General features: G+C 51.4%; 2 protein-coding genes across 2 annotated transcripts; one reads left to right on the top strand and one right to left on the bottom strand.

Moving 5' to 3' along the window:
- Positions 1–1040: 1040 nt before the first annotated feature.
- VOLCADRAFT_121573 (uncharacterized protein) lies at positions 1041–4375 on the top strand (the record flags this gene model as incomplete). The annotated part of the gene is made up of 7 exons (XM_002956809.1): positions 1041–1279; positions 1374–1499; positions 2096–2206; positions 2724–2860; positions 3360–3486; positions 3795–3879; positions 4266–4375. The coding sequence occupies exons 1-7, from the start codon at positions 1160–1162 to the stop codon at positions 4373–4375; spliced, it is 816 nt and encodes a 271-aa protein (XP_002956855.1). The 5' UTR covers positions 1041–1159.
- Positions 4376–7151: 2776 nt separating this feature from the next.
- VOLCADRAFT_107411 (uncharacterized protein) lies at positions 7152–11082 on the bottom strand. The gene is made up of 6 exons (XM_002956764.1): positions 10724–11082; positions 10352–10490; positions 9772–9964; positions 8952–9043; positions 8192–8409; positions 7152–7683 (listed from the first exon to the last, which is right to left on the bottom strand). The coding sequence occupies exons 1-6, from the start codon at positions 10969–10971 to the stop codon at positions 7446–7448; spliced, it is 1128 nt and encodes a 375-aa protein (XP_002956810.1). The 5' UTR covers positions 10972–11082; the 3' UTR covers positions 7152–7445.
- Positions 11083–15016: the final 3934 nt, after the last annotated feature.

Genomic DNA, 15016 nt, shown 5'->3' with positions numbered 1-15016 from the left:
CTCGTACAATTATTGGTGATAAGCTTGACATGCTGTGTCTCCCTTCTATATAAAACGTGCATGGTCTCAGCATGGAAAAATATGAACGATGTCTCAATTATGCACTTCTCGTCGATGGACTTTGTGTAGGGGTGTGTTTTTCCTTCAAGTGTACGAATGTACGGCAGGTGTAATTCATGCGGATCACTTGTCCGCTGCTGTTCCTTACTTGATGTACACCGAGATACAGAGATTCAATGATATGCAGAAGGAGTTTTGGTGTTCCCCCTAAAGGGGAACTAATGAGAGATGCTTTATGGGAGCGACGTCCTGTAATGGGTTTCAGCCTCGCCTGTATAAAGAGCCAACCTTACCAGGTATACAGAAGCAACCTGGATTGCTCCGTTTCATAGGATTTTACCCTTCACGACACGTGTAGCGAGTGGGACCTACCAGAAGCGCAGCAACCGCAGGCAACCGCCGACAGCTTAACATCGCCTAGGAACTAAAGCCAGCTTGAATGTTTAAGAGCAGGTATCATGCAGCTAGGGCCTTCAGTATCGATTCCTGAAGTATGGCTAGGCAACATCTATCGGAGTTGGCAGATAGATTCACACAAGCAAAGTCGCGCTACAGTTAACGGTTCAGTTTTGATCTGGGATGATTCAAATGCCTCCTCGTGGGTAAGTGCAGGGAACGGACTTAAAACCTACACCTCCGCTCAGCCCAAGATGCCCCGCCGGCATATTACATGGCTAGTGCGCAAGCTTTAAAAGTTTATTATATTGCCGTATTATCATTTCTAAAACATATAACCAGGGGGCCGCACAGCCATCGCTTACCCCCGGAGCCACATGCTTGACGCCTCAAGCCGCATGCTACATGCTATAACAACTTTGTCCCTCTTAGGTCATTTTCAATTTATTGAAACGAAGCTCAGCTTAAAAACACGCCACAATGTTGTTTTGTTTCCTAACTGCCGTATTTGGACGAGACTTCGAAGTGAGCAGAAATCTTCGTTAAAGTTTTCAAGATATATGACAAGTTGTCATAGCCTTTTGGTGTGTTTCAACTTTGTCAAACGTCTTAAAAGAAGCTTGCCAATTTTAATTCTTTCCAGGACGCCTGCTTTGAGCCCCTTAGTGTTTTCTTTTTACCGCCTGGTTGGATACTATTAAAAATGGCTGAAGAAGCACATCCATACCTCTCTTACAACAAGTCAGACGATGTCCCAACTCTTGTCGGAAACTGGGTGGAGGAACGAAATCTTAAGGAACTGACGGGCTTTTCACGAAATCTGGTGCGCATCTGTGACGCACATGTGCTGAACCTGCTACCCGGGATACTCCACATGCCCATCAGCGGCCGTCTTCTCGACCGCCCATGTTTCCTAGGGCGCGACGGAAGTGCTGAAGGACACGCTTTCAATTGACAATACATCGCCCTCACGGGCGCGAGCGCAAGGCAACACGCTTATGGCAACACATCCCCGAGTTATAGAGCACGTCCAAGCGCAGACGGTAAGGCATGGCGCCTGGAAGCGGCGAAACGAGCAGCCCGGAGACTTTCCAGGCAGACGCGCTTAACCTGCAGAGCAATGCCCCAAGAAGCCTAAGAAGCCTTCGTCCAGAGCACTGAGCCACCGTTCACATCGCCTCCTCGCCCGACAGCATCCCTTAAAACAAGCATCCTAAGAAAAACAAACATCACTGCCTCATTCCCCTTTCTTCGTCTCTTGTTTGGGGAGAAATCTCCCTTTAACCCGCCTCCTCTTCCTTGGTATTCCCCACCCTTAAACTCCACGCCTCTCCGCACGTGCCGTACGCACGTGTCGTACGCATGTGACCCATCGCACGCAGCCAGCAATCCTTCACCCATACCGTCCACAAGCTCCCATCTGCTTGTGGCTCCGAAGGGCCCTCCCCATCGTTCCCCCATGCTTTCGGGTTCAGCTTTATCGTGTAGTGCGACACCACGTGTTGTGTTGATCAGTCTGTCTTCCTCTTTCTCCTCTTTCTCCTCTTGTATCCGCTTCCTCCATGATGAAGAAGGCTTCCTTGCTTATCATTCATTCATCCATCCATCCGTCTGTCCCTTCCCTATGCTTCCTTGGCAGCACACCGCCGACTGGCAAAGCACGCTTCAGGCCTCGTACCGACCGCCCACCGAGACGCGTGTTGCGGGAATGTACCTGGACCTGCCCAAGATGGGGCCGCGAGAGCGCATGGTGAGGAGCAGCAGCAAGGGGAGGGGAGAGAAGTGGGCTAGGAAGGCCTAGTAACCTAAAGCACACCCGCACATGCACGCGTAGCAGGCGCGCATTATTGCGGTAGAAGCCGCCTCGTAGAGTGTAGACGAGGAAGGCCGACGTGCGGGTGCGGTGGGCCACGCGGAAGCGGGAAAACCGTCTCCTCGGCTGTCTCGTCGAAAGGGATGATCCCTTTCACAAGCTCTCCATTTGCGTCATCAGCATCTCATGCCCTCACACACCACAACACGTTTTTACACTCGCTGACGGCACTCTTGCCCCCCCACCCCAACCACGTGACCACCACGTGATGCTATCTATACACACATACATACACACATACGCGCATACACGGATACACGCACAGCCCTCATGCTGGCATAGGCCAACCTTTCCTTAGACACACACACATACGCACACATACACACACATACACACACACGCATACACACACATACGCACACAAACTCTCTCTCTCTCCCACGTGCACCGGCAGTTGGCGGAGCAGATGAAGCGGGAGGCCCGGGAGATCCCCCCCGAGGTTCAGGCCACCATCTCGGGGGGCCCGGTGCCCGTAACGACGGAAACCGTCTACGGGGCAGATTTCAAGCCGCACGACCTCACAGGCATACAGTACGTACGGCGTCCGGTGACGTGGAGAGTGATGACGTGGCGTGGCTGTGTGTTGTCGCGGCGTGGAGTGGAGCGGGGTGGTGTGCCGAATGTGCAGCATCCGCGAATATGCAACTGCTTGTGTTTTTTTTGTACATGTGCTGCTGTTCCCCTTTAGGTGGCGCAGTGTATACAGTAAGGAGCGGGTCGTGAATTGGGGTGTCTTGCCGCTGGTGGTGGTGGTGGTGACAGTGGTAGTGGTCATGGTCATGGTAATGGTAATGGTCATGGTAATGGTAATAGTAGTGGTAGTGGTCTCTATCCACCCCTCCTGCCGCGCTGTGCTGCGAACAGATAGACACCCTAAGTGATTACGAGGCCTTGCTAGCGGGTCACGTGGTAACATGCAAAGAAGGAATGCTCAGATAAGGAATGCTCAGACAAGGAATGCTCAGACAAGGACTGCTCAGACAAGGAAGCCCCTATCGCTCCCCCTCTTTCCCCCCTTGTCCCTGCTCAGGGTGGGCACCAAGGTGACTAAGGACCCGGACGGCCGACCCGCACAGCGCGACCCCACCTTCCTGTCGGAAACCAACATCATGTCCAAGCAGCTGGCGGACAGACTCCTCGGGGAGACGGCCCGGAAGGTGGGGGCGTGCCGGGATGGGAGGTGCCTGTGTACTTGTGTGTGTACGCTTGTGTGTGTGTGTGTGTGTGTGTGTGTACGCGCATGTGGTTGGATTGACGAGGTGGGGTTTGTTTGTGTGGGGTGTGGGGGGTTCGGGCCAGGCGGTGGAGTGACGGGGGGCTAGGGTATTCACCTTCGTGGGATTCTGGAGGCGGAGTGCCATCCACAACAGTGCGCCAATGCCTCTCGCGTATGAGTAAATGGGTAACGAATAACCGACCGGCTAACAGCATTCCAATCGGCCAACCAACTAACCCCACTCATCAGGCGGGCGCTCTCGACACGACTGTGTTGCCCAACCCTGGCGTGCCCGTCACCATCTACACGGAAGCGGTGGCCAAACAGACGTACGGTAAGTGGCGAAGCTACTGTACAGCGTGGGCGCGCTTTACTTTAGCCGTGGGGGAAGGGAGGGCGGGAGGGAGGGAGGGAAGAGGGCGGGAGGGAGCATCACATCACTGCGGCCGCCGCAGCCTGCCACTGCCACATGACACCTCGTGACTCACCATCAACACCACCACCGTCATCACCACCACTCACGGCTTTCAGTCTCACCAGGGAGCACCACAAACGCCTAAAGGCACTTCCGGCCCCCAGGGTAGCGTCCCATGTCCACATGCGCCTTGCAAACCCATAACCACCACCACCACCATCACCACAACAGCAACAACAGCTGGTAAATCACCCCCTGCTCACTTTCCCCACCATATGATGTAATACGGCAAATCTGCCTTGCAGGCGGCGTTTTCCCCGGCACCACCACCCTCAACAGCAGCTCACCCTTCGGCAAGAGCACCAACTTCACCAAGCCGATATCCGACTACAGCAAGGTGGTCATAGACGAGTAGATGTGCAGGCGCGATGGGAGACTAGTTGGATGTTTTTAAGAGGGGAGCGAGGGAGAGGGGATGAAAGTACGGGGGTGTGCGGAGGGAAGGATGTGGAAGACGGTGCCTAGGAGGCACAGGAAGATGGGGCGAACAGGGACGAGGAGATGCTGCGGTAGCAGTATACGGTATTGTTAGGTGTGTTATTAGGGGTCGTTAACCCCATCAAAACATATGTATGCGCATCTATTCACGTCTAGGCGCACGTGCATGTGTGTCGTCAGCATCGTCGAGGCCATCCACGCAACGGGTCTGGAAAGGCGCCGGACGATATCGACCGAACTGGCGATGTGGGAAAGGGATGGAAAGGGGAAGGGATTGGGATGGGTGACCTGGCATGGCAAACTGCTCGTTCGCATGGCTCCGTGGGGTTGGAAGTGGGCGCCAGTGCAGTCCATATGCCTGTGAGCGGCACATGCCCAAAGCTAAAAACGCGCCACATGCCCGACGGGAAGTTTGCTTTTGCATTGTGGAACGAGGTGGTGCATGGTTCCCAGGCAGGAAAAAAGCAGGATGCACATATAAGTTTGCACACGGGAAAAGCAATGATATAAGGGGATATTTAAAGTAGATGCGCCGATAGATATGTGCTCATGCGGAAATATGCGCGTCTAAGAGTAGACGGCGAGTTATAAGGCACGAGACGAGATGTAAAAGACGAAGACGTGGCAGCGAGGCGAGAAAGACGCTGCTGCCGCCGTCGTCAGGAGCTCGCGGCCAGTAGGTAAGGCCCCACTGGCAGCAGAAAAACCAGATGATTCGCCGCTGTAATGAGACTCGACCGCCCAAAGATCCCCTTCATGCGCATCTGTGCGTGCAGGGCAGGGCAGCATGTAGAAGAGCTTCCATTCACAGTGGGGGCAATGATGGTCTGTCGCGTTGCGTCGTATCCGGGCCGCCAGCTATAGCCCCGTGTTTTGTTTGGTGAGGAGAAAATGCCGCGACGGGGACCCTAGCTACCTAAGAAAGCCTGCTGCCATACTTTCAGTATGTACTTACTACGCCATACTGTATGTACGATGCGTGAAACAGGGGGGTGTATCTTCGACCGTGGCAGCTACCCTGCGAAACCCTGCCTTCCCCGGTATTTCGGGGCACCCTCATCCAGTCACCCTAGTCAACTTCTCAGTGGATCGCTCGGGTTCCGCACCCACCACCAGCATCCAACGGAATCTGCCGGGTCGACAGCGGCCCAACTCCGTTCCTGGTCGGCTCGCAGGTTAACTTTATCCCAGGTCACCACCGTCCATCAACTAGGGGCGCAATACCTTCCACCATCGGAAGGAATTTTTACCCTAACGGGTATCGATCCCGGGATGTATGTATGTATTTACTGAATCTTTGAGAAAGAAGACTGAGTCACCTAGCCGTTGGACTTCGAGCGCCTTGATCCTAAATCGTCAATAAATCGCCCCCTTAATAAAGTGAGCAGTACAATTGGAACCACGTAGACGCATTTGTACGGCACCATCATTACAAGTTACATAACCTATTTTTGGTTACTGCTGTCTGTTCGTTTGCGTAGCGTGCTGTGTATGGACAACATGGCTGGTTGGGTTGGGGACGGGGCGAATACCCATCCCTTTCCCCAAACCTGTCATTGCTAAGTTAACAGTCTAAGGAACAAGGAACGCAGGAGATCAAAGGAAAAACTCCAAAATAAGAAAGTAGTGATGAGATGGACAAACAAAGTGATGGACTTCTAAAAGGCGGCAGAGTAGGGGACTCCTGCCTTGACGGGGGCAAGCCAGACCGCGCACGTGCCTTGCCGTATATTCGCATCCCGTATGTTTGTTTATTATTCCAAGTGTTCATGTATCGACGACCCATGCTCGAATCTCGGCCTGTCCGTCCACTGAGCATTGATAAAGTCAAGGACTTAGATAGCAAGGACCCACTGTTCAGCGACAGAATGGCACATCCAGCATAGATTTCCAGGACAACGCCGAAGATTTGAAGGAAGCCCCTTGCGCAGTAAGGCCCCTTTCACAGGTACTGACAGTTTTGCATGTGTGCGGGAATGCGCGCGGATCCCCCAACGTGAGAAAAAAAGTTAAGGTGAGAGATAAGTGGCAGTTAAGCAACTTACGTGAAAAAAAACACATCAGTAGGTACTCGTGAAACGCGCAATGATACACGGCTTGCAGGAGATTCGATTTTGAGATGCCACCAAGCTTATGTTTCCAGTAGCAACCCCACGATGGCCCACGGCTGCCGTGTACAACAGACTGGAAGGACGTCACGGAATGTACGGCGCCTCACTAAATCAACTGGGACATAAATGTACAACGCTGGTGCCGTACCCGAGAGCTTGCCTGTATAATTATCCGACAAAAATGCACGACGGCATGCAGAGTGAGGCCGCCGTCGGTACGACAGTACGAACGGTATGTATGTAGATATGTATGCGGGCGGTAGTTGTTGTTCAGCGCATGAAACTTGCTGCTACTCATTCACCCTTTCCTGCACCTCCCTGCCAATAACGCCATTGCTGCTGAAGGCACAACTAACAAGCGTATGTGCGGCTGCTTCCATTCGGGAACACCATGTATGATCATCCATGTTAAGGTTTAGTGCACCTCACTTTAGTGCACCTCACTTTAGTGCACCTCACTTTAGTGCACCTCACTTTAGTGCACCTCACTTTAGTGCACCTCACTTTAGTGCACCTCACTTTACTGCATCCATCAGCGAAGCACCATAATAACCCTACTTGCATTCGACGGCGCGTCTGCAAGCGGAGCGATATGGTACATAGTACGACACAACAGCCAGCATCGCACCAGCCGGCTAATACGCTGCTGGGTATCTTCCAACCACGCTGACGCGCACAAATAGAACTGTATCGATGCCATTCTGGTGGATTTCAAGTGCATCCGAGTGCACCGAGTGTACCCCTACAAGTAAGCGATTTAGGTCAATGAAGGATAGCGGGAACGTTCGTAACGGCTGCTGCGTTACCACGCATCTTCCCTCCATCTAGCAAGATCATGAAACCCCAGGGAGGGGTCCCAAGCAAATGCAGTGTCGCTTAAAACAGCCTGCCAAACAGGAAATGATGTAGCAGACTGAGGACCAGGCCAAGGGACAATACCGCAGCAGCGGGCATGTTACGATACGCAGATCCGCCGGTGGTGGAAAAGCTGGGCTGAAGCTGGACGAAATCGGTGTAGCGCGCGGTGTCAATGGTGATGTTGGCGAAGCTCTCGCAGGTGGTGGCGTTCAGACCCAGGCACTGATCAGCGGCGTTGTTTACGGACACGACCCAACTGCAGGTATAGGTGCAGAAACACAACGGCAAAAGACGAAATTACACCTAGGACCCTACAGCCATAAATGCGAAGGGCCCTACAGCCGTACATGTAACCATGCGTGTCCGTACACGCTCCCTGGCGGCTAGCCGTACATGTACATATGTACGTGCAAACCATTCTTGCACGTGCATGTCCGATGGATGTACAGTACGAAGCTGGACAGCGGATGAGCAGATATGCTGTTCTCCACATCACCATGTAGCAGTTATCGTTTAGCACGGTATACACATACACACACACACAAAAACACACAAACACACACACCGTGTAGCTATAGATACGCGCTGGTAAAAGCGCTCTGCAAGGATCTTGTGAGGGCTTTTCAGTGGCCAGCTACTACATACCATCAAGTGAAAAAGAACCGGCAAGCGCAAGACAGGGCGTATGCGCTAATGCACACTTGTGTATGCGAATTCCTACCCCCCCACATTCCGTACGTTCACATCCACAGATTAGGGCTTACCTGTCTTTGGGGTCAAGTAAAAGCGCCATGATGAAGTCCTCGGCGATCATACAGACGCCGGACGAATACGCACAGCCAGGTTTACTCGCGCAAGTGCTCTGGGTGGTCATGGACGGGCAAGAACTGAGCAGATCCTTAAACGCCGTCACTCCGGAACAGGTGCCGATGAAGTCGCTGAAGATGGCTTGCAGCATAGAACCCAGGTCCACATTCGCGCCCTGCGTTCGTGCAACAGCATCAGGCACACGATGAGCAAACCAGGCAGGTGCTCACGGTTGCGCGGCAGTCTCGGAATGATGACGCGACACGTGCCTGATTAGGAAACTCCCTAGTAGTATATCTGAAAGTCGCCCTTGACTCCCATGTGTATATCCAGGGCCTTGAAAGCAGAGAGCCGACCGTATACACGGACTGCTGGCGGCTCTGTGACCGCATTTTTATTCCAATCTCTATCTAGTCTGTCAGTAAGCAATCAATCCAGGTTGTATCCTCATTAAACCTAACCAAAAAGCCAACCTGGGCACAGCTGGAAAGTAAAAGCTGTAGGGGTTCCTATCCAAAAGAGATGCGCAAGATTTTATTCCAACAAGGTGGCAGAGCGCAGCCTCGCTCGACGGTCTCCATGCTGGAGATTAGGACTGTCCCGCGTCGGCATGGCGGCCCCTTACTGGCCCCGGGGATGCCGCTGCTGGCGCCCAGATGCATGATACTAGTACGGAAACCCATGCTCTGCTGGCGTGACGTACGCGTCAACACGCACCATCTTGCTTATGGCGTCTGTGATCTTGGAAATAAGGTTTGAAATGACGTTAGTGTCCGACAACCATGTGGGTGTGCAGTCAGAGGTGGCAGCTGCGGTAGGTGGGCACAGGACAAGGGTTAGCCGAAAGGGCGGGTAGGGCAGACGGGGGGAATAGGGAAGAGCAAGGGGGGGTGAGGTTGTTGCTGCTGGTGCTGCATACCACCTGCGTAATCGTCTGTGATAATAATCTAGCAGCAAAAGGGGTACGGGTTATAACCTTGCACTACGGAGAATCGAACCCTCCACCACAACAGAAATGCCGGCAGCTGCAGCAGGCAAGATGGTTTCGTTTTGCACTAGGTATTGTGCAGTAACTGTCGTACAGTACGGGACACAGCGCCCATAGCATTTATCAAAAAGGCTCAATGCAACTACTGCAATATGCACGCGCGAGTTCTTAATACTGCATCAGTTACTATTACCTAGGCTTGAACCCAAACGGAGAGATACAGCACGGTGGTTGCGTGGCCTCATACTACTTACACAGCCACCAAAATGCGTTTTACAGTCTCGAGTATTGTATGACGTGGGCACACACGATGATATGCCGTACCGTGCTATAGCACGATTATTAGCTAATAAGCTCTTACGATTATCAGCTAATAAGCTCTTCTGCGTATGGCTAGGTACATGCGTGCAGCAGCTACCGGACATGCAAGTGTGTGTGTGGTGGTTGGCTCATGCAACAGTGGGCTCATGCAAGTGTCGGCTGCAGCTCATGCACCCGACCCGTTCGAGGTCCGCAGTAACAAATCGCATTCTGCTCATACCCTCATACCTCCAAACCACTGTTGTATGGGTCCCGTTACAAAGGAAAGGAAATTGATGCCACCGGAGACGTTCGACAGCAGTCCTGTCGCCGCCCACGCACAGTTGTTGTTGGCGGTGCAGGCGCTTTGGTTAGTCAGGCGAAAGCATGTGACGACCTTGTCCACCAACGAGCCGGGACAGATTATCCGATTGTAGAGCCACTGCATACAGTAATAATAAAATTGCATACATGCATATGTGTTTGCCAAGTACTTGACGACAAAAAGTTGTTAGCCTTGACCAAACTAGTAATTGATACGTGTTCTTAACCCAAATTGACGTACAATCAGTACGGATGGGCCGTGTTTGCGTAAAGTATAAATTCATAGCGGGGTTTTTGCTCTATGCGTGGGTGCGGTTCACAGGCACAGCAGCAAGGTACGCGCATATACATATTAATGTACCCGTGCGCCTTGAAGATCGGAAGGGAGTTGAACGTCCGAACGCTTTCCTCCTTGGCGTTACGAAACTGTTTTAAAAGGTAAAGCTAGCATGCTAGCTATCGATGGGCAATTTTAACCCGCCATGTAACCACATCACGTGCGCACCTCTGTTGGAATAAACGCATTGCTCAGCGAACACGTTGAATATGACCAGGAGCAGGAGTCGGTGAGGCGAGCGGTGCAGGTTGAACTATTGGTATAGCTGGCGCAAACATTTCCCATAGCGCTTATGCGAGCTAACAACCTGCACGATTTTTTTCACCGGTTTATTGACATGACGAATATCCATACGCACGCATGAGGGAGTGGTGCGTGTGAGGTCAAGCAAGCAGCAGGTGCAGGGACTTCGGCTCTAAGCTTGTTGAACGCAACGTGAAGCTATGAGACAAGCACTGTGAAAACATTATTACAGCTTTGCGACAAGCGATGCCCATGTTCGAGCCCACTGCACGCCATGTTCAAAACGCCGACACTCACTTCTGGCTTTCCGTTGTGGGCGTCCCATTAATACTTGTGACGAAATCAGCACTAATTTTGCATTCGTTGTCAGCCCAGGCGCATTGAGACGCAGATGTGCTGCTGGAAGCTTGGAGCTGCCGGCGTCCGACGGCTGCTGCCTTGACTTGTTCGAAGGAACTAGTTGCATCATTCGCATCCACATGATTAGGAATGCACAAAAAGGCTAAAGTGCAGAGTACAGCCCAGGTTGTTCGGAGCGTTGGCATTCTCAGCAAGCCGATGCCTAATGTCACGAAAAGTGATTTACCGAGTTCTACTGTACCACCCAGTAGGTTGCTAGACAGACAACGCTAACATTAATACTACTGTTTGGGTTGCTTATGTCTTTAAAAGTATAGAAGAGTATGTGACAGTTTCTTAAGTAATCTGCCGTACACAAATGTGACTCGGACCCGGTTTCCGATCTTTCTGTTAGTGCTTTGGTTTTCTTATATCTTCGGTGCAGTCGAAGCGGTTCATGAGCCTTCGGGTTCGTCTGAGCCGTACAAGCTCACTGAAGCTTGTAACATCCATCCATCCGGTTTCCGCAATAATTATAAGCAGGCATATGTAAGCATTTCACAAAACCATAAGCGTTTGTCTTTTATAAACCGCACAAGCACCAAAGCAGATTATCAGACATCGTTTCCAGTGTCATTACCTCACCAGATGTTTTGCATCTAAAACGTGTGAATGCTAAGAATCCGCGTAGTGACGTATTATTACTACTACTACCATTCTGGCCCTGCACGATGACAATACCCGTACCGTACGAGTATAAAAACCAGGGGTTCATCAAATTTAGGACTGCGGAGAAAAGGTCACTCTGAAAGGGTAACCGCAAGGATCTCTGTTTACCAAGATATATGGATCGTTGTTATTGTCTTGGGTAAAAGGACGAAGGCGTTTCCTCAGCAACTCAGCAGGAAAAACGTAGCAGTGCAAGACTTGCGACCCAGTCGTCGATCAGTCACGTTTTTCCCTCACAATTAACGCATGACAATACCTTTGAACAATGCTGCATCATTTCTTTGTTGACTTCACGAACAATTTTACATAAGCCGTACGCGCGAGTCCCGCCGCCTCTACGGCACCACGTGCATAATAATGATATTAGAATTGCAGGTTTGGAAAGGGCACTTGTGCAGCTGGAAATTCCGTTTGGTGACATGCTTAGAGGAGCTTCGGAGGACCACGGCCGGCGCGTTACTGTTTTGTGCAAAACCGTGCCTTTTAGGACACACTGCTACTAACCGACGGAAAAGCCTGTCTCTACGACAAAGCTACCAAGATTTTGCAGTTGGCGAATGTTGTGTTCTCAGGTTAAATAATTTAATTATTACTCATAAGAGCTTGGCTAACCGTAGCTTCCTTCCACAGGACCGTGAATCTGCTGCCGCCTCAAGGAAACATACACTCAGTTCGCAAGATATATCATCACGACACGTAACCCTTCGTCATCGACCTCATTTCCGTACCACGCTGGCAACTGACAACTGCTGGTAGAAACGGCAGCAAGTCGTCACAGGCCTTTTCTTTTGATGGGCACAAAAGCTGTGCGCATGAGTTCATTTGTATGTATTTGATGATCGAATCCCTCTTCAGCACGAATATCATTATAGGCTGGGCCTTCCAATAACACGTGTTTTTCATCCTCAATTCGGCTATTAGTACCACAACAGTGGCAAAACCGCTGCCCCCTGGGGACATGGTACTTGCCCCTTCGTGCTCTGTTTGCCTCCAAAGCCCAGCAACATAAACGAAACTGCATTAGCTTACGATGTCCAGAGCATGTTGGAGGCCATGCAATGGGAACCCGCACGTCTGGCGAGATTGTTGGAACGTATGTGGGCTCACTGAAACTCAATTACCCCCTTTGGACGCTAGTCTGGGCTGATGTGCGGTGTTTTTCCTTTTCTCCATGGCTTTTAGGCGTTGTAGTATTGCCCTTGGGCCTTCGGCTCGTATGGGTAGTTTTACAGGTATGGGGTCACGCACCCCCCAACCATGTAACACACACGTATGTATTTACCTGCGCAAGTCATAATCCGTACTCAGGCCGTATACGGCGTTCCACGAGCGGTACCCACTCGTTCGTGTCTACTAAGCATGCGGGCGTTACGGACCGGCGTGTCTGAAAGTTGGTTACCCTGAGCAGTCAGGTGCAGGGGTGTGTGATTCATGCCATTCATGTGAGAAAGCCGCTTTGGCCGGTTTTAGCAGATTTATTAGCCGTTTTAGCGAGTTAGCCAGGTATAGCAGGGCCACTTAGCTAATAGTTGCAGATCGAGGGATGAGGGCTCCCTCCCCAGCTGCTGCTGTCGTACGTGGTGCTACAACTGCAACTCAATCGACCCCGTTCCCTCCCTACTTGTTCTTTGATGTGTAGCATGTCAGCTCTCACGTGACGCCACCGTGCATGATTCTATTGCCCGCCGGCGGAACCCAGACTAACTGCTGCATGCTGTTCCACCCCTCGTTTACTGACTTAGTTAGCTTTTTACAGTTGGCTTGTCAATAGCTAGATAGACATGGCCTGCTGCTCCGTCAACCCCCCTTCATGCTTCTGTAGTACTATAACCGTAATCTGAGCGTATCACGGGATCTTCAACCGCAGATCGGTACGACTTTTCTGTCTGAAGTCGTTGTAGTCGTGAAATAACATGCTACCGCTAGCCCTGACCAATGAGTAACACGCAAACAGCAGCATGCAGAGGAGGGAGAGAGCCAGGGATGGCAAGCCGGCAAGCCAGCAAGCCAGCAACCGGCAGGAGGTGTTCGATAGGGTACACGCACAACAACGTTGCGCACAGCAGCGTGCAGCCAAGCATGAAATGGCGATGATGGCGCCCGACGGTGTGGCTTTGAATGGCTGCTGCTGCTGGCTGCCTGGATCGTTGACGCCCCGGCAGGCTCTGTAGAGCTTCAGTGGTTGTGGCGTCGGTGATGTGGCGCAAGTACTGCTGTTGAGTACGCCAGTGCGTGGGCCGGATCATTAGCATATGCGAGCGTGTTGTGCCGCGCCATCTCTCCACTCCAGGGAATTCAATCGTGTTTGGCACATGCATCATGGTAATGTAGTGTAGTGCTATTGTATGTAGTAACACAGCGTGCGAGAGACCATTTCCGGCCCGGCAAAGAATTAGTCACTAGGTGGTTCGAACCAAACATATCATGTTTCTGTAGTTTCAGTACGAAACCCAGCTGCAGCTGATGCATACATATGGTCAGCACGCATCGGCACATGGCGACGTAAAAGGAAATATCGTACGTACGTACATGTGGCAGCGGCGCTCATCTCCGTTTCTCGTGAAGCTCTTCATACGCCACTAAAACCAAAACATGCACCTGAAGTAAGACATAAGGATCATCGGTGTCGACTGCATACATAACCTAAAACACGCACTATGTGGACTAGAGGCCGTGCAAGGTATTATGTAGGCACAAAATAGGCAAAGATCCACCATCAGGCAAAAATACCATTTCGGACTTGCGCACTTTTCCATGCATGCATTGCACATTATTGGCGTTCGTCCAGATTTGCATTTATGAATGAGCGGTACGAATACACGTAGAACACATAATAAAACCTGGCATACCCGATGTACCCGGGGTACGAATGCGCATGGTACGAATGCGCATGGCGAGTGTACGAATGTGCATGGCGAGTGTACGAATGCGTATAGTGAGTGTACGAATGCGTATGGTGTATGGACCGCTCCTCAGTAAGGGAGGGTTCCCATTGCCGTGCGTGTGTGTATGCGCGGGATACAGTCAACCAATCAATTAACAACCACAAACCACAATTGGCTGTCTACACTATCGGGTGCACCAGTGCAGTACTGCACGATAGCGTAGATTACCAATTGATCCATCTGTACCGGCACATACATACACACAATCCTTATGCACACGGACTCAATATGCATACATACACATCAAATGCACTTGCTTTGTTGCCGTTGCATTTCCTCACAAGCAAAGTACGAAGCTCGTATATAGCTATCTACAAATGCTTATCATGCGGCGCGCAAGTCCAATCGCAATCGGAGCATAAGCCCCGTCGCGACACGGGCTATGTCTGAACGGACTATGAGCCATGCAGGGATTATAACTTGCTACAATTACCTGATCGTACATGTTATGAGCATTCCGTTAAATACGGTAATGACTAACATATTCTTATTACTATTACGTTACGTTACGTTTGATTACAAGCTTCTTGAGCTTGTACCGCCCAGACGAGCCAAGAGGCTCATGAGCCGCCGAGCT

This window comes from Volvox carteri, assembly GCF_000143455.1.
Source record: "Volvox carteri f. nagariensis unplaced genomic scaffold VOLCAscaffold_65, whole genome shotgun sequence".
Classification (NCBI taxonomy): Eukaryota; Viridiplantae; Chlorophyta; class Chlorophyceae; order Chlamydomonadales; family Volvocaceae; genus Volvox; species Volvox carteri.
Note: the sequence above shows the minus strand (reverse complement) of the source record. Positions and strands in the feature narration are given on the sequence as shown.

What these genes read in the sequence shown, in the direction of transcription:
- VOLCADRAFT_107411 (XM_002956764.1), bottom strand. Translation starts at nt 10,971, where the DNA reads ATGCCAACGCTCCGAACAACCTGGGCTGTACTCTGCACTTTAGCCTTT. An exon ending in CCCACAACGGAAAGCCAGAA is followed by an intron (nt 10,491 to 10,723) that starts GTGAGTGTCGGC and finishes AAAATCGTGCAG; the next exon opens with GTTGTTAGCTCGCATAAGCG. An exon ending in CATACAACAGTGGTTTGGAG is followed by an intron (nt 9,044 to 9,771) that starts GTATGAGGGTAT and finishes CACCTACCGCAG; the next exon opens with CTGCCACCTCTGACTGCACA.